Source organism: Cataglyphis hispanica, chromosome 15 (assembly GCF_021464435.1).
Source record: "Cataglyphis hispanica isolate Lineage 1 chromosome 15, ULB_Chis1_1.0, whole genome shotgun sequence".
Lineage (NCBI taxonomy): Eukaryota > Metazoa > Arthropoda > Insecta > Hymenoptera > Formicidae > Cataglyphis > Cataglyphis hispanica.
Genome location: NC_065968.1, coordinates 233,856 through 252,167, shown reverse-complemented (window position 1 = coordinate 252,167; position 18,312 = coordinate 233,856). Strand labels below are relative to the sequence as shown.

General features: G+C 38.0%; 3 protein-coding genes across 7 annotated transcripts; 1 reads left to right on the top strand and 2 right to left on the bottom strand.

Annotated features, from left to right (window-relative positions):
* The first annotated feature begins 198 nt into the window (after nt 1-198).
* Nucleotides 199-15,433, top strand: LOC126855218 (PAT complex subunit CCDC47-like). Of its 3 annotated transcripts, XM_050602660.1 has the most exons (6): nt 199-391; nt 1,859-1,974; nt 2,245-2,969; nt 3,183-3,283; nt 3,400-3,508; nt 3,757-7,493. In XM_050602660.1, exons 2-6 carry the CDS (start codon nt 1,903-1,905, stop codon nt 6,485-6,487), a joined length of 3,738 nt encoding a protein of 1,245 aa, XP_050458617.1. In that variant the 5' UTR covers nt 199-391; nt 1,859-1,902; the 3' UTR covers nt 6,488-7,493. The 3 variants fall into 3 exon arrangements, with proteins under 3 accessions (XP_050458617.1, XP_050458619.1, XP_050458618.1); XM_050602662.1 differs by lacking the exons at nt 1,859-1,974; nt 2,245-2,969; nt 3,183-3,283; nt 3,400-3,508; nt 3,757-7,493 and adding exons at nt 13,389-14,376; nt 14,555-14,726; nt 14,810-15,433; XM_050602661.1 differs by lacking the exons at nt 199-391; nt 1,859-1,974; nt 2,245-2,969; ... (1 more) ...; nt 3,400-3,508; nt 3,757-7,493 and adding exons at nt 12,631-12,862; nt 13,389-14,376; nt 14,555-14,726; nt 14,810-15,433.
* Nucleotides 7,702-12,146, bottom strand: LOC126855228 (kinesin-like protein KIF3B). Of its 3 annotated transcripts, none has more exons than XM_050602684.1 (2): nt 11,692-12,146; nt 7,702-10,167 (listed from the first exon to the last, which is right to left on the bottom strand). In XM_050602684.1, the coding sequence occupies exon 2, from the start codon at nt 10,134-10,136 to the stop codon at nt 7,947-7,949; it is 2,190 nt and encodes a 729-aa protein (XP_050458641.1). In that variant the 5' UTR covers nt 10,137-10,167; nt 11,692-12,146; the 3' UTR covers nt 7,702-7,946. The 3 variants fall into 3 exon arrangements, with proteins under 3 accessions (XP_050458641.1, XP_050458644.1, XP_050458643.1); XM_050602687.1 differs by having other exon boundaries at nt 11,696-12,146; XM_050602686.1 differs by having other exon boundaries at nt 11,869-12,146.
* On the bottom strand, nt 15,296-18,185 carry LOC126855244 (PI-PLC X domain-containing protein 3). The gene is made up of 2 exons (XM_050602711.1): nt 17,462-18,185; nt 15,296-16,883 (listed from the first exon to the last, which is right to left on the bottom strand). The coding sequence occupies exons 1-2, from the start codon at nt 17,592-17,594 to the stop codon at nt 16,015-16,017; spliced, it is 1,002 nt and encodes a 333-aa protein (XP_050458668.1). The 5' UTR covers nt 17,595-18,185; the 3' UTR covers nt 15,296-16,014.
* Nucleotides 18,186-18,312: the final 127 nt, after the last annotated feature.

Here is an 18,312-nt window from a genome sequence, read left to right as displayed (position 1 = left end):
GAAGAAGTGTATGATATATTTATCCACTGTAGTATAAATGCATTTCATATATGTGTACACATTTTAACTTCTTTTATCAACGATGCTTACATTTCTGAATTATCATCAGACGATTATTCGTCAATTATGTACTTACATAATAAATGTAGGTGGCGGATATTAAAGGACGGTCGATAAGTTTTGAAAAACGCCGCGATGGCGATGGCCGCTCTCTGCTCTGTGCTTCGCTGCATGTAATTTTTTCTGCCGTTACAGGTTACAGTCATAATAATGTTCGGCCTACCTGACATGGCGGTGAAGAACAGTGAAGGAATTGACTCGTAAACGAGATTGAGAGGCGATTAGATTACGCTGAGAAATTTCATCGAGCGAACGACGATCTGGCAATTAGGTAAGTCGATTCTGTCTGTTCGCGATATAGCGGGTACGAGATATCAACAAGGTTGGTGTCGAGGCCTAAGACGACGACGACAGCGATGATAATGATGATGATGATTTAATCGAGCGCGCGTTCCTCGATATTTTCAGGATGACAATTTTTTCATTTTTCGCGAATGCTTCGCGTTACGAGCGCGTTTCCGCGAGCACGCGAAGTCGCGTAAAAGATTTCCGCCGTTGCTCGTCTAACCTCCCATCATTCCCACATTTGATTATTTCATCATTTCGTTAACGCGGGATCGAGAACGCGGTATTCTGTCGGTGAAGCGACAGTCAGAAATATGAATAACATTTCGTGCTCGCCAAGTGCGCGAGCGATTGGCGACACCCTCGTGCGAAATCAACATCTCTCTCTTGTCGATCGATTTGGCAAAGTTAAAGGCTTAAGTTCTTAACTTTGCTCGACTTGTGTTCTTTTTTTTTTCTTTTTTTTTCTTGCGTTACGAAAATTAGTTCAGTTTCTGTGGTACATACTTGTGGTTTCTGGTAGTGGAACTGGTTGCTCTCTCTCTCTCTCTCCTCTGAGAGAAATTCTGAGATTCTTTTACAATTGGTAAGTAGCTGGAGAATTATTTACATATCCTCCAGCAAGATAGTAGAAATAGTAATAATACTGTTAGCGATCGCATATAGATGGTAAAAATAAATGCTTTATCCTATTTTCTGTAATTAAGATGTCGCAAGTTTTATTATGCGTGTACGTATATAATGTGAAACAAATTATATCTTAACTGTGATAATTGTAAGCGTACAATATGTGCGTTAGTATCATTATTTTTTATGTATAGTTTTTTTATGTACACGGTAGAATCTCTTATAAAAGCTTTTGAATAAATTTACAAAGCTTATTGAAAATATTGAATTTTATGATATGTTTTGTGCCATATGTGTGTCTCATATATGTGCATATTGAATACAAACTCATAGTTTTATTATATTTTTTAGAATTAAAGTTAAGTATAACAGAAATGTCTCTGTTTTCTATTTAATAATCATATTATATACATTAAACATGCAATATTATAAATGTTTAATTAAATTAAATATTAGCACATACAACAACAGCATGGTAAGTAAATACGGCTAATTCACATTTTCCATCACAAATTATAATAATTATAATATTAATTGCTATACTGTGAATTACCAGAAATTGCTACTACAACGTTGGCTGATGATAATAAGTGGAATTATATTCGTAGATAAATTCAATTATCTGTGAATGTAATTTGCTAATATTTATTACATCGCATAACGTTTTTCTAACACACTTTTATAGCAATCTAAAAAATTTTTCTTTTTCAAATTTTAGAACTTTTGTTGTAAATGAAATATAATTGTTATCTTGTGCCAACCTTGTCATATGTATATATATATTATTGTCATTTTCTTGACCTTTATAGGATTTCAATATTTTCAGAAAGCATCGGTGGAGACTCTTCGCCCGCTAATTACAGCCATATCATGCAGAACTTTGATGATCTCGATATAGAGGGACGTAATCCTTCTCACTTATCAGAAGAGGATAAGGAAAAGGTAAAAAGAATGTAGCGGATGCAAGAATAAGCAAGGTGTCGCAAATTATGCATGCATTAATTGCAAACAAATATAACTTATCAAATATTATGTGCAATGAATTTGATCATCCAAATGTTCAAAGAGGATCGTTTAATGCGACTGTGATACATACGGGTTTAACATTTTACCCCCAAAAATGGTACAGCCGAATGTTATTATGAACATTTTTGAGACTTTAACTTCAACAACGGAACATCGTTCATCTTACGAATCGTTTATGTTCTATAGGAAGAATATGATCGCAAGCGTATAATGCGATGCAGCGTTACCGCCGAAGATGGTGCACTGAGACCAGTCTACTCCGAGACCGAAGACGGTGATATATGGTGTCATATCTGTAATGTTGCCCTATTTGGAGCACATAAGTTGATAAGTCATAATCTGTGTAATCGTCACAAGATGAAACTGGACGAGTGGCCATATCCAGTTATGCTATGGTCCAAGCGACCACAAGACGTATCCAAGACGGTCGCCCCGGTGCAGTCTACGACTATCGGCGACACTCTGGCACCTGGCGAACCAGTGCCACCTGGCATGGAGGATCAAATTACGCGGATCACATCGATACAGATGAGTTTGGACCGGCATCAGAGCTCGCCGCTCGTCGGTCTCGAGTATTTGCTGGAATTAGTGGACAATGATTCGTGCGAACCGAGTTATACATGTGTTTTGTGCGATAAACGCGGTGATCCACGTACAGTAATGGCCCACATTACCAGTTACAATCACCGAATCACATACCTCAATAGACACTTCCCGACTATATCGCGAGCGATTACAGAGTTACCGCGTACGCCTAATTATAAGCGCGGAGCCAATGAAATATCGGTGTTAGTGGCCAAGAAGATCGAAGAGAAGTTTGGAAGAATGAAGCCGCAATTAGTCGACAAGATTCAGTTCGAAAAAAATAAGATGGTATATATCAAGAGGGTTTATCAGGATGTTCATTTTAGGTAAGTCCGAACATTAGACCAATTAATAATTTATTAATGATGTTTGTCATCATCAAAATCTATTTTCTCAGTTTTTAACTTATGTTCATTACTTACTGCAATACTTAAAAGTTACGAACATGACATTTCCGAAGTTTCCCTTTAATAATAACTCTATGATTATTTACTTGACATTATTATATAAAAATCAATGTAGCTGTTTCCTATATACAGGGAAACGCCAGAGTGTACGTTTATGGAAGTTTATGATGTGCGATGGGTGACAAATTTTGATGAAAAAATGGCAGAAATAAATGGTAATGTTAGAAAAAAAGGTGAGTATAACATGCATATACATTTTATATACTTATATTATATACTTGTATATAAGTGGGTATTGTGGATAAAACTATTATAAAATACATTTTTTAAATCATTGATTTCTATCAAGATTCCAATATTGTTGATGAGAAGATTGATGATAAATTTAAAAAGGATGACAAGAAAAAGGAAAAGTCGCCTTTAAAAAAATTAGATACAAAAGGAGAAACTTCAAAATCGTAAGTAAACGAGGCAGTAAAGCCAAAAATATAATTAATTATGGAGAAATAAGAATAATATTTGCAAATTTTAAAATATATTTTAACATATTAATCTCTCTGAATAGAATGTAACATTTTTTTTTTTTTTCATTTGAACAATAGTTGAATCTGTGTCAATCAGATTTTTTGATTGTTTTTTGATTCTTTGCTATAACAACGTTTTTTTTTTTTAATAACTCTAAATTTAAAATATATCTTTATTTTAGGGGTTTCAAAATGCGTATATTTAACAAAGACAAAATGAGTCTTCGTAAAACTTCACCGAAACCTGAAGAGGTTGTAAAAAAATCGCCTAAACGTCCTTCAGACGATACTAAATCGCTGTCGTCACTTTCGAGTATATCTAGCAGTCCGTCTCCGTCTCGTTCAAGATCTCGTTCACCGAGTCGAGGTAGAAAAAGAAGCTCCATCGAAAGAAGCGCCGGCAGGTATCGTAGCGGCTCACGATACTCGCGCGAACGTACTCGCGGTCGATCACGATCGCGATCACGATCGCGCTCGTTGCAACCTCTCAGGGAACGCGATAAGTGGGACAAATACCGCGAGCAAATTAGACGCGCCGAGGAAACGCTGGATCGTGCTCTAAAATTCCACGAGAAAAACCCCGAGAAACATCCGTCTTATCCGGACGAGTGGAAGAAATTTTGGAACAGACGATACAAGGAGCTCCAAGCTGAGGGTAATGATCCGAGCAAGCATGACTTCAAGCCAGAATGGATCGAGTTTTGGAATAAGAGGATGCGCGAGATTCATAACGAGCAACTTCAACAACGGAAAGAGGAGATTAGAAAAAGATTGGAATTGCCCGAGGATAAACCGCCGGAGAAATGGATACCGCCGAGGCGAGAGCGAGAGCGAGAGCGTTCCCCCGCAAAGCGCAGCAGACATCGTATAGAGAGTGACGACGAAGTGGAATATGTTGGAACGAAAATGATCAAGCCAGATTATTACGATCGCCACGAGCTCAGGGAGCGAGAATACATGTATTCTACATACGCGCGCGGAAGGGGAAGCGTGTACAGCCATAGTTATCCACGAACGGCATCCCGTTCCAGGCCAATATATTACGCGACGCCGTATCCCGTTAAGGAAAAATCGCCCACTCCGCCTGTTGCAGACGAAAGCTTGACAGAGGATTTTGAAGTAGTTAGTCTTTTACGATTGCTTACAGCGCTCGAGGGACAGCTTGGTTCTCTCGGTCCTAAGATAGTATCGCTTCTGTCGAAAGCCTTAGCAGCCGAGAAGGCCAAGCCGAATTCCGCCGAGGAATTATTGTACGATGAGGAAGTAAGCGTTCTGTTTGAAACCGTTAAAGAAAAGCTCAAGGGCCAATTGTTTGCGGGCATGGTAGAAAAGATGGCGATTACGGCCACTAAAACTGCTATACAGAACATCGCCAAGTTACTGCACAGAGCCTCCGAGGGTAAGAAAAAACTTGAAGAGGAAAAGAAGAAAAATAAGGAACGAGAGCTTCTGGAAGCATCTAAACCTGCATCAAGTTACGTCAATAGGACCCCATACACAAGATCGGTAGATATTCTTACACCGTCCATTAAATCCGAACCGGTGAGCGTACCGGGTATCGGTACGATCGACAAAGTTGCTATCGCTCGGCAAATCGCCGCGGCTCTCGTCGCGCAAGGTAGAACAAATGTTTCTCAGGAAGAATTGGAGACTCTCATTAATGCCGTAGTCGGCATGGCTGAGGCATCGAAGCATTCCGATAAACCCGTGACCACTGCTGACTTTGTTAGAGGTCTGACCGGTAATTCCGGCAATGTCGGAGCTGCCTCTCAAGTAGCGGAACCCGCAAAAACGGTCACGATTGTATCAAACGATTCCACGGAACGGCAAGCCTCGAAAATGGAGGATCTGTCGGACATGGATCTGAAAGTAAAGTTGCAAAACTTTAAAGATCTAAATACGCAGGAGCAACACGGTCTTATCAATTTTCTGAAGAAGCTCGAAGCGAGCGATCCGATTAGAGTGGAGAAATTACGGAATTTTGTCAATCTTGGCGTAATATCGGGTAATACAAAATCACCAACTCCGGAGATCGAAGCCACGATTGGCAGAAACAGGAAGAGCATCTCTCCGTTTTCCACTCGAAAGGGGAATCAAAATCCAACTGATGACGACGACAAATGGAAACCTAAGGTGGACATGTTCGCGAACGACGAGGACGAGGAGCAGCAAACGAAAAAGGATAACGATCAAGACAAAATGAAGACGAAGATAGATCTGTCTGATGACGATGACGATTATACGTACGAAGATATCTACAAAGCGGCGAATAAAAATGTGAGCGAAAATGAGAAAGCCAAGAAATCCCGCGCTTTTTCCAAATCGCCGAAATCGTGGTCGCGTTCGAGATCGAGATCGAGATCCAGATCGCGATCACCGGTGCCGAGGCAGAAGGAAACCACGAAAACGAGCGATCCGAACGCGATACTGAACGAGACGAAACGGCTGATCGCGAATATTATGTGCGATCTGCCCAACAAATACGTTCCCAAGTCGCATACGAGTTTGACTAGTGATACAATCGAACCGATAGCGAATCCCGTCGAACAGATACCATCAACCGGAAGCTTCTACAATCAAAGTTTTCTTCCAAATAATCAGCCGCGGCCGCAGGGACAGCCGTTGACGGCCTATCCCAATGTGTCTAATCAGCAGTTCGCGAACTATCAGCAGCCGCAACAGATATTTCCCAATAATTCAGGTTACGTAGACGACGGTTATAATTATCAGGGTTATGGTAATATGGGTAATCAAGGCCAATACGGTGGACCATCGATATCGTCGAATCAGTACCCTCAACAACCTTACGGCTCTTACGTCGCGCCGCCACAAGCCGCGCATCCATCTAACTACGTTCAGCAATCGCAGTCGCAGCAATACGATGCTTATATGCAGCAACCGCGATTTTATTGAATCAATATCAACTCGTTAATGATGCGCAGCTTTTACCGAATATTCGCGTTATAACGCATCGCGAACATTATGGCGAACTTCAACGACGTTTCAGATCTCGTTCTCTCTCTTTCTTTCTCTTTTTATACATGTAGTTGTACGATTGTCTGTGCAAGTTTACTCGCGAATGTATCTTTAACAAAATGAATTAGATCCTATTTCGAGATTAAGCAGCGATAATACTTTTCTTTTTTTTCCGCGCGAGCGATTCATATAATACAATTTATATGAAATTATACTACGAAAACATTTTTTATGTGTATCCAAGCGTTTTTTGTCTGCGCGTAATCTCTTTCTCCGCACTTTATTTTGATAAAATCCATATATTACGAGATGCGCATAAAATTGTTATATATTGTACTATTTGCAAACGGGATAGAGTCTCGTTTCAATGTACGACGAGTATATGGGAAAGTGCGCATTAAATATAGTCGTTAAATATGTAATGTTACGAGATCTTTTTGTACGTTCATACATCGAGTAAAGTTTGTCTCTAAACGCGAATCTTCATGCATCCTTCATATATGTGTGTCACGCGGGTGTGTGCACAGTGATATGTCTCCATGTTACGTTGCCTGCGAGTGAGTTGTACTATATGCACGAAGTGAACATGTGTCATTGTTATGTACACGCGATTTCGACCAGAAACAAAAGTAAGTAAAGTAAATAAACAATCTATCCTTGTGTTACACATTGTATGTCACGTTTAGTTTTTATCGATATAAAAAAATTGGTCTTTTATTCATTTGTAATATACTTGATAAAACGAATAATTATTGCTCCGCGCTTTTATGTGTATTGTGTAGAAACCGCAACGGCAAAACTTGATTCGCAATAATTGTGTAAAAGACGTTTTAGGTCTTTAAAAAAAAAAAAAAAGGGAAGAAAATATGTCGCAGATGATATTCAAAATGTTTGACGTTTACGGAATAAAATGTAATTCTTTAATAAATATAACACAAGAGTATCACATTTGTAATATACTTCCTTTCCTCGAAAATATATATTCGTGTTCTTGTAAAGACACGAATAATATCGCATAATCACATCATAAAATAATAAAATAAACGAAATAAATGTAAAAATAAGAATCCTACATCGTTAAATATCTATATCGTTCGTTTCAAAATAACTCTTACACAATGTAAAGAGAGATCAGAGAAGAGAGATTTCAATTGAAGATCTATCTTATATTGTATTATTGTAACAGTTACACGCTCGATATACGTATGTTTACGCATTGCACAATGACTAGAGAATTGTAAAGACACATTCTGTTCTTTGTCCATCGTACTTCGAGGTCACATATCGCGAGAAATTAAATAAAGCACACAAGAGATGCGATTCATACAATATGTACATACGTTTCTCGAACAAAACTAAGAAAAGAAGCGCGTGTACGCGCGCGGGGTCTTCCCATTTACTTCGGTACGAGGCCTCTCGTTTTGGGGTAAACCGGCGCCGGAATCTGTTGCATCTTGGTAACGCTCTTCGGCCTGACTCGCGCCGACTGCAAGCGCGTCTTGGTTCTCAACTTTGTGCTCGATGCGTCAACGTCTATATCGCCCTCGTCGCGTAGAGCCTCCTCGAGAACGGCTTGAATCGTCGGAGCGATCGCAGGTCCTTGATAATCCAATGTTGTTCGCGCAGGCATGTCAAGATCCAAGTTGAGAATGTTCTCGCCCGCGTAACGACATCCACGTCCCATCGCGAGAGCGATCCGCGCGTACTCCGAGACGGGTCTGCGCGCACCTGGTACGGAAGTAGGTCGCTTGATGATGTCTATGCTTGATGGTTCAGGATCCTTCATCACCCAGCAGTCCTCCTCCTCGTCCAAGTGAATTCTCGATAGGATCTTGGTCTTCTCTTCCTCGGGGATAAAATTCTCGATTATGAGATATTTGAGCTTGAGCTCCTTCATCAGTTCGTGTTGCTCCTGCTCCAAATCCCGTCTGTCTCGGTTATAGTCACTAGTCACATCTTCCAGTTCTTGTTTCAGGGCCTGCAGTTTGGTGAAACACTTGCGCAACTTTCTAGACTTGACATCTACCTCCTGCTGCAATGTGGTGTACGTTTCTCTCACGCCAACCATCGTCAATTCCTCATCCTCCAGCTTCTGCTGCATTTCGACCTCTCGTCTCTTACGTTCCGCGATTTCGGCCGCTTTTTGCTCCAGTGCTCTTTGCTGCTCGTTTGTGTGATCGATTATGTTTTTGCCGCCACAGAGCATTTTGCTCTCCAGGTCTTTTATTCTCTGCACGAGATTCTCGGTCTCCTGCTTCTCAGCCTTCAACTGTTCCGCTATGAGTTTCTTATCAGTTTCGGTTACCTTATTGTCTTCACCGCGACTATTATCATCCGCCTCAGAGTCCGAATCTATTGCATCGTCCTCTTTCTTTCTCTTCGACTTCTTCTTCTTTCGTTGCGTTCCACCCTTTTGCGCGAGTTTTTCCTTCAATCGACCTATCTCTTCCTGATATTGCCTCAGTAAAGCATCCTTTGGATCTTCGTTTATTCTAGGCTTATTCTTAATATTCTTAGCACGGCTGGCATACCGCAAAGTCGTCAGAGTTTCATCATAGTTATAACTGGCAGGGCCGATGTTTGCGACCATAATTGTTTTCGAATTACCACCTAACGAGTCCTGTAGTAGTCTTGTAAGTTTAGAATCTCGATATGGCACGTGCGTCGTTTTACCGTCCACTAGGGCCGAGATCACATTACCCAAAGCCGACAAACTCAGATTGATCTTGCTTGCCTCCTTTAATCTCTCCCCTGAGGAACCGGTTTTGCTTTGTCTTTCGCTGCCGGCGAGATCAACAAGATTCAAACGTCCAACTCTGATACCGCCGCAATCACCGATGCTGCCCATTTCGATTGTGATGAGGAAAATCGCGTGCGACCGCGAACTGTGCTCATTCATATTCGTCGCACCGATCGTTCTGTTCTGATTACCCATGTTCATCAGATGCTGTATCTCCGCCGCACTTTTACAGACGGCGGTCGATAGATCCTTGACGTACACCCCGATGTCCGGTTTCTCTTTCAGCTCGAAGCGCAAACTCTGATCCGGATGCAGTAGATCGCGTATCTCCTCCTGATAGATCTCCAGATAGCTGGCCCTTACCAGATACTGCATGTTTTCGGATCGGCCGATGTGATTAAATATGTGCTCGAAGGAACGCGGGATGATACCGCGTCTCTCGTGATCCATCTTCGAGCCTTCCATCGTATACGTCTTGCCGGTGCCGGTTTGCCCATAGGCGAATATAGTGCCGTTGAAGCCATCGAGTACCGAGGACACCAGTGGCCTGACCGTCTCCTCATATAGCTCCTGCTGGGTGGAGTTCCAGTCATACACCGCGTCGAAGGTGAATACCTTGACTGTCTCGCTGGACGGATCGTCGCGGGGATGCCGTACTTCGACGACACCTCTGGACGGGATTACGTCGACGACACGGCTATAATTGCGCGCGATCTCCCGCTCGTCCATCGGCCGGCATCGTACGACCACTTTTACGCATTGCGTTGCCACCACTTCGGTGTTAGGAGTCGATTTCATCATACTTTTCTTTTTCCAGGTCCTCTGCTGATTGTCGGATTTCTCCATACCGGCGGTGAAGAATATTGGCGGCTCTCGTCTATAATGACAACGGATTTAATTTTACACTTTATTCTCCAGATTCAAAGTAGCTTATTTTAATCAACTTTTAGACTAGAATTTTTAATTTAAATTGTATTTAATAACTTCGTCTTTTCTGTACATATAGATGGAATACATATTACTTGTCTTAAGATCTCGATTTTGATTATCTTAAAATATTTTATATACAAATAATATTTTAAGAATAACTATATACACAAACACGCACACATATATATATATATTAATAATCGTATTTTACTGTAAAGTTTATGATGATAATTAATAATTATATATCTCTTAAAACACAAATTGTAAAGATTTAAGATAAGTATTTTTCTACTTAAATCGTCTAAATTGTTTTTTAGTACATACGAATTTCGAATAGGATTTAAAAAAACTAAACTTGCAAATAATTTATATGTTTATAAAAACTTTATATATTCTCGTTATGAAAGTGTAAATAAAAAAGTCTACATATAAAATATTTTATTTAATTTTCAACAAATTTGTCTATCTTATTTTCCCTTACAAATCAGATTCTTGCAATTTATTAATTTTTTAAAGCGATTGTTTTTAACAAAAAAATATGTCATTACAGTCTTTTTAATATTTTTCACGACTTTTTAGATTTTTATATTGCATAATGTCAATGTTTATTTCCACACATGACAATCAGTTTTTGCATTTAATCTCCGTTTACATAAAATAAAAAAAAATTGTATTGAAAAAATAAATAAAAAAAATTGGATATATTCTGTGAACGATAGCATTTTTGTCTCTACACGCGATAAAGATTAAAGTAAGAAAAAAAAATGAACAGCGTATCACTAAAACTGCAAACAATAAACAATTACGGAAATTGAAAAATTTTTACATTTATATTGTCAATAGAGATGCAATTGAATAATATTATTTTAATCTTCAATCAAACTGCTACAATTTTATTATTATTTTTGTGAATCTTTGCGTTGCTATGCTCACAACTCGAATCAATAAAATTGCCTGCAGATATTTTACAGTTTCATTTTAAATGCGTTTAATTACGTTGTATTTTGAATAGCAGAGATATATTCGTAAATAAAATTCGAGAAACATCGTCTTCATAGGTAAAAAAAGAAATCTCGTTGACATCGCATTCAAATTAAGCGTGAAAAATCAAATACTCATTTTGTCTTCCATTTGAATCATCACATATTAATTTCACGGAACGTTTCGTCGATAAAATGTGTGCGTGCAACCGCTACCCTCCTTGATCTCAAATACAATAGCGTAGCGTAAAATATTTGCCACAAAAAATACGAATAATATATATATTATATAATTCCAAATTTGATTCTTATTAGGATTCATCTGCATTCATTTTTTTTTTTTTTCATTTTTTTGCGTTACATCTATTAAAGTGAGTAATTTGATCTGAAAACTAAACAAAGTTTTTATCTTTTTCGTGTTATATTAATAAGACATACAAGACACCTGTCAATTCATATTCGCATAGGGTTAAGGGTTAAATAATACGTACGTGCGTGCGTGTATGCGTGCGTGATGCAAAGAGAGAAAACCGAGGAGAAGAGTACAGTTCTCTCTAATGTAAGATTTAGCGTTTCTGTGTTTCGCCTATCGCGAAACGATACGTGTAGCGCGGACTAAAGAATCTCGCTCGCGGGGAGACGAGAGGAGGGAAACGGCGATTCATTACCGTTTCTACGAGTCGCTCTCCGCCGCAAGGTATCGGTATTGATCCATTGTTTAGCCCAAGGATTCGCTGTCAACGAAACAGCCGCTATGACGCTCTCGCATATTGATTCTCGCGGGAGGAACCGAATCGCACCGATAGTCGCACCGAGAATGCGTATGTTTAGTCGGTATACGGATTATTATTATTCGCTACGACACTCGATACGTTACGCGAACGTGATCGCATAACTGTTTTGACAGGAAAGGAAGAAGAACGCGCGACGTTAAACGTCAAGCGTGCGCGCGCGAGCACCACGTCTATCGCTGGTCGCCTGCGACGCCGGAGCCGGGGCTGGGGGCCGGGGCCGGGTACGCCGAATCAATATCTCGTTACGTCATCGAATGTCCAGATCAGAGTAGGGAAAGTCGCGCTTTCAGCGTGCCCAAAGCAGTCTGTTTTACCGACCGGTGGGATCGTCGTGAAGAAATGAGAAGTCTGCAAATATATAAAAATTGTCAAAATTTGCAGATAGAAATTTTACCAACACTCTATCGCGAACATATAACATTTGTGTAAAAAAATCTATATTAAATGTAAAAGTTTTCCAACAAATAAAATTTTTTTTCGTTTACTTGTTCAAAACTTGTGTTGTTTTTACTGTATATATTATATTCCTTGTAAAATATTCTTTATAATATAAATGTAACGCTTTCTAGTATTTTGTTTTTATCGTGTGCTTTTTATATAAAAATAAAGTTGCGGTCAATATTTCGGTTTTAGAGGAAATGATTTCGCGCACATAGTGAACTTTTTAGTATACATATATATGTTATATGCATGCACTTTCATCACGTCACATGCGATAAGTGATGCGAATCATCTGTCCTTTCGTCGAGGAGCAATCAGTGTCATTATATCGTAATATTTGTTATAATTTACTTCCGTTTACGTCTCATAACTGAGATCGATGACAAGAAATCCACATTTTTATATATAAAATCTTTTATATTCACCGGTAAGATATCATATCAATTCTACAATTCATGATAGGTTAATTATAAATTTGCGTGTCTTCACGCAGTTAAAAAGACAGTGTACACGCATATATTTTGCTAAAATATAAAACAAAAATTTTTTATCTATCGGAGATAGTAATTAATTTTTTTTTAAATGCGCTACTTTAATATCAAATCATATATCAAGAAATTCTATGAATTAAAATTATTGAATAGTCTTAATTATTGATATATCTAGATTTTTATCACTTTATTATTGTAATTATTAGATTTATATTTTAAAGAATTTTCCTACATATTTTCTATATTTTTGCAATAATATATTTTTATTACTTATTTCAACTATTTTCAGAATTGACACTATCGTGATAGATTTTATAATATGGATTAAATATTTTAACAAGATAGAGAGTGGGAAGAATTAGTAGAAGAAATCTTGATTGATAACAAGCTTGTTTAAATTGCAATTATAAAGTGAAATATAAAGTATACTATATCTTTTTACTCTCCTGTTTTCTGTTTCAGGTAACATGAAATTGTGGATTGTGATAGCGCACATCGTATTAGTAGCTACTAATTTATGGGTTACAGCGCATTTTCAGGAAGAAATACCTGAAGACAATGAATTTGCCGAGTTTGAAGACTTCGAGGAGGAAAAGCCAAGTCTACCGATTGAACGTGTATCAGAATCGATACAAGAAGAAGACCAGGATTTTGAGGACGATGAGGTCTTAGTGGCAGATGGAGACAGTGAATTTGATCACTTCCAAGATGAGGAAGAGTTTGAAGGGCTGGATGTTGCAGGAAGCAACGCTGGTCCAAAAACTGATGAACCTTCCACATTGACCATTACAAAAGTCCCGTTACATCTGCGAGATAGATGGGATAGCTTTTATTTAGAAATATTAATGATCACTGGACTGCTGGTATACTTTATAAATTATATAGTAGGACGTTCGAGGAATGCCCGTATAGCCGAGCAATGGCTAATAGATCATAAGCAACTTTTGTTAGATAATTTCTCTCTTGTTGGTCATTCAAGTAAATCAGGTGATAACGCCAACGACAATGATTTAATGAAAGAGAGCGAATCACAGTATAGTTTATACTGTTCAGGACGTGTCGGATGCGATTCAATGCTCATCGAATTGAAATTAATAAAGAGGCAAGATTTAGTCGCTGTATTAGCTCAGTTAGTACGTCCGCAAAATGATCAAGCTCACATACATATAGAGCTCTCAAAGGACGAAATAGACAATTTTGTTTTAGCAGTTGCTACAAAACGAACAGCAATGCACTTGGTGCGCGATATGGCTGACATTAGTGTTTATTGCCCGGAAAAACGACCTGGGGAAAAATTCGGTCTTCCATCAGGTTTTTATGTAATGTCCGAGATTGCAGAAACGACGTCAGCTATCTTGGACACCAGAGTTCTGCAAACCTTCTCAAAATTTGCATCTTATATAGATTATATTCATATTAGTGATCAATTCAGTGGACGCAAACAACAAGAGTAAGTAAAAATGCATAAAAAAAAAAAATTACTAAATATGTATATTAACTAACACTACATGAGAGAGTTATTTAAATAGATGCAATATAACAAATGCAACTTTTTTTGCGCACCATTTATATGTGATATTAAATCATAAGTAATATTAACGATACTAATAACTGTAGCTTCATTCCAGAGATACTACTCAATTAACGATGCCTGAAGTAAAAAGGGTATTGTTGATGGGCCTGAATATAAGTCTTAAGGGTCGCACGTGTAACGCGGAAACTCAGGAGAGACTCAAACTTCTACTTCAACTTGCTTTTTATTTAATCGATAAACTGCGACGTTTCAAGTTATCTAAAGAGGTTCGTATATATTTCTTTGTGCTTTATAATGGGAAATATTCTTGAAAATTATTACACTGGAAATAAAATGTTATTGTACATAGAGTAAAAATAAGGCGGATAAAAACAGACTCAAAGTGGAAGAGGCCTTCCTGAAAACGACACATGCCGCAAGGGCCGAAGCCGCGGCGCTAAGACGGGAAGAGCGTCGGAGAGCCGAGAAAGAGAAAATTCTCCAAGAGGAGGATCCCGATAAACAAAGGAAATGGGAAGAAAAGGAACAACGAAGATTGGCGAAAAAACGTGCTCCCAGAATGAAGCAACTTAAGGTGAAAGCTTTATGACCAGTTATGATCAAAACTAATGAGCTGGTCGCAGATTCTAGAGAACCATAACATTTACTATTGCTGAAATACTCGCAAAAAGGAAAATTTGTTAAAAGATGTACTTCGTCCAAATTATCTACTAATTACGCAAAACTTATATCTTCATTGATTCACACATTCACTCGGCATTCTCGCACACGAAGTATTGAACTTATTAAAGAAAGTACAAACAACTGTGAATGCAAATATTCTGCGAATGGTAAGTTTGTTGTGTGACGTATACTTTATTTGCTCTACTGCCAGCTTGTATACTTAAGTATGATAGAGATATATAATATTTCTCCTGTTGAAACAAGAATTATAATAAAAATTTAGCATCTACTACTACTCATACATTAGAAATGCTGCTATATCTCTTTTGATGTTACATACCAACAATATGATAAGATAGCAATGAAATCGTTTCCCTTTAATGCTAACATTTAAGTAATATTTATATTCAAAAGATATCCATACTAATATTTCAAGAAACTTTCTTCTCCGTATCTGGAATCTAGTATCTTTTTATGTTATTAAGAATCCATCAAACATATTGTATATGAAGAGAAAGTATTGTAATAAGAATCAGACTGGAGCTTATCCTAGAGTGCAAATCGGCAGAAATATACATATTATTTATTGTATATAAGATTAATTAAATGTCTGTTTTCCAAATAACGTGTTTAGCTTAAATATGTATAACTGCGACTACAATAGACCGGTGTAAGTTAGAAATATACATCTTAAAAATTTAAATATTAAATAGCCTCAACTTGTTTCACGTTAGTTTTATCACTGTTATCATATGTTGAATAATCTACAGTTTTTGGGTGATATTTACTCATCACCAGATGAATATATATTATATATATAAAGTGGAACGAGATGTGTTAATATTTAAAGGCTGTGTTGCACATTTGTACTCTTAAGCGGTAGACATGAGATTAGTCTAAAAAACTTTCAGAATTGGACAGGAGTTTTGTATTGCTCTGAATTACAGTTTTGGAAAATAGAAAGTTGCTGTCTGATACGAAGTCCGCTATAACTATATTCAGTCCGCCGTGGCCAGGTCGTTTCTGATTTATCCAAGAGAGAATCGCCTTCTGACAGAGGGGCACCAGATCCCTTTGCAAAGTACCGCACAAATGTTTTAAAACGTAAGAAGTATCCGGCGTCAATAGGCATTGCGATACGAATGCGATGTCCAAGGATCTGTTCTGCAGCTCGATATTCAAGAAATCGATCAGTTCGTCCACGCGGACAGTGTTGGGCCACACGGTATGCCAGAGATCGGATGGCCATAGGTTCGCGTAATTGTGCGCGTAAACGTTCCTGTAAATCACAAACATTTGATATCGATTCGCGACGAGCCATCTCAGCGTTATGTGATCGAATGTAGAGGAAACCGGGCACAATTTCTCGCGGAAGATCTGATATATCCTCTCTATGAAACGATGATGATCATCGTCCATGAAGCCGTAGAAGTGTTGAAAGTCGAGAATGATGATCTCATTCGCGTGCGAGGTAAGCCAATCGGCAACATCCAGAAGCGGCTTGCTAATCTCCGAGCCATACAAACCGTGAAGGAAGTATACGTCCTTGCTTTCTGGTTTCGTAGCGACACGCAAATCGAGATATCGGATTCCGCCGTTGAGCTGCTGCTTGACATCGTCGCGTTGTGTAATAGACCAATTTAGAATAATGGGCTTGGCAATGAAGGAGCAGTAACGGCCGAGCGTACGAATGAAGGCTGGTTCGTCCGGTCCCACGTCGTTGCGTTTTTCAATCGTATAAGTCATGGTGTCATGAGAACCTATTGAAAATATAATCAATTGTTCGTATACTGGATGCTATAAATATAGTCATTCGATTATTCGTTCATATTAGCTTTTTTAGAGTAAATAAATTAAAAGTTAATTAAATAATTATATATGAAATTTGTACAATTAATACAGTTTCTCTTTGTATCTTCCAAACTTATTCCTTTACTAACGAGAGTATTTATTTACTGTGCACGAAATATTTACTAATTTAAAAAATCCGATTCTTATAAAATTATGAAATAAGATATAAAATTTGGAGCTTTAGTGTCAAAATATTTAGAAAACTGTTATCACATTATTCTAAATAAGAACGAGACAAATAATTAAATTTCAACATAGTCTCTCTAAAGTATTTGGAAAATCTAGCGTTTTACAGCAAAGATAATTGAGTAAAAAAAACATTTCAGTTGTATATAAATATCTTCTTTTAGTTTTTTCAGAAAGATGTATATCTCATTGCTTGACAATATTAAAATTTTTCTAAATCATACAATTCCATTATTATTATTATACAATTATTATACATTCCAAATTACTATACGGATCGAATGAAACGATTTGAACGTACCGGGTATCGCCAGATGTATTATAGATATATCCTTGAGCGGTGCCGGAAGTCGTGTCATCCAAAACTCCAGATCATTATTCAAAATTGCGGCCATCCCGCCGGTTTCACCCATTGTGATACTTTCACGTTCCATGATGATAATCACGTCGCATTTTATTGGATGTATAGGTCTGTTATGACGGATTCGAATCTCGTGACTCTCCGAATCGCCAGGCGCGATCGTGTTGAATCTCGCAGGTGTCGGTCTGCGTATGATGTTAGCGAGTCAAAGTCAACGCATATTCATATAATATACTTTCCCACTTGATGACCTTAGGTCCGAGACCGCGTTAGGTCTGATGCAGCTAACAGCTGTTAGCAACAGCTGATTGAGCGTAACCTCGCTCTGTAAATGCGGTTCATCCATATTGAACAATGTCGAAATTGCAAATCATATTTCTTTTATGAGATATATTTTCAACGAGATGCGCAATCTCGCTGGTAACAGCGATCATATTTCGAATAATCATCAACATGAAATTGTAATTTTTTGAACGATCGTCTGCGCATACGCACAATATTCTATCACATGACTGATTTACGAATGTACGACGTACGATAATTTTACATTTTTTATGAGATAGTATTGCGTGCATACACTATACTCCATGAATGTCGATTTAAAAAGCACGAGTTTTTTCTCTTATGCTTTTCTGCAGGATGAAGATGAAATGGAAGATCTATTCTAAAATTTCAGATTCAATTTAGTCCAGATTCAATCTGAAATTATATAATTCAACATACATTTTATACCATTCTATTGAAAATAGGATTATTTTCTGGATAAGTTCTAAAAAATGGTGTAAAATATA

Coding starts and splice junctions, on each gene's coding strand:
- LOC126855244 (XM_050602711.1), bottom strand. CDS start 17,594: ATGGAACGTGAAAGTATCACAATGGGTGAAACCGGCGGGATGGCCGCA. Junction 16,884..17,461: donor AATACATCTGGCGATACCCG/GTACGTTCAAAT, acceptor TATTTTCAATAG/GTTCTCATGACACCATGACT.
- LOC126855228 (XM_050602684.1), bottom strand. CDS start 10,136: ATGGAGAAATCCGACAATCAGCAGAGGACCTGGAAAAAGAAAAGTATG.
- LOC126855218 (XM_050602660.1), top strand. CDS start 1,903: ATGCAGAACTTTGATGATCTCGATATAGAGGGACGTAATCCTTCTCAC. Junction 1,975..2,244: donor CAGAAGAGGATAAGGAAAAG/GTAAAAAGAATG, acceptor TATGTTCTATAG/GAAGAATATGATCGCAAGCG. Junction 3,509..3,756: donor AAAGGAGAAACTTCAAAATC/GTAAGTAAACGA, acceptor TCTTTATTTTAG/GGGTTTCAAAATGCGTATAT.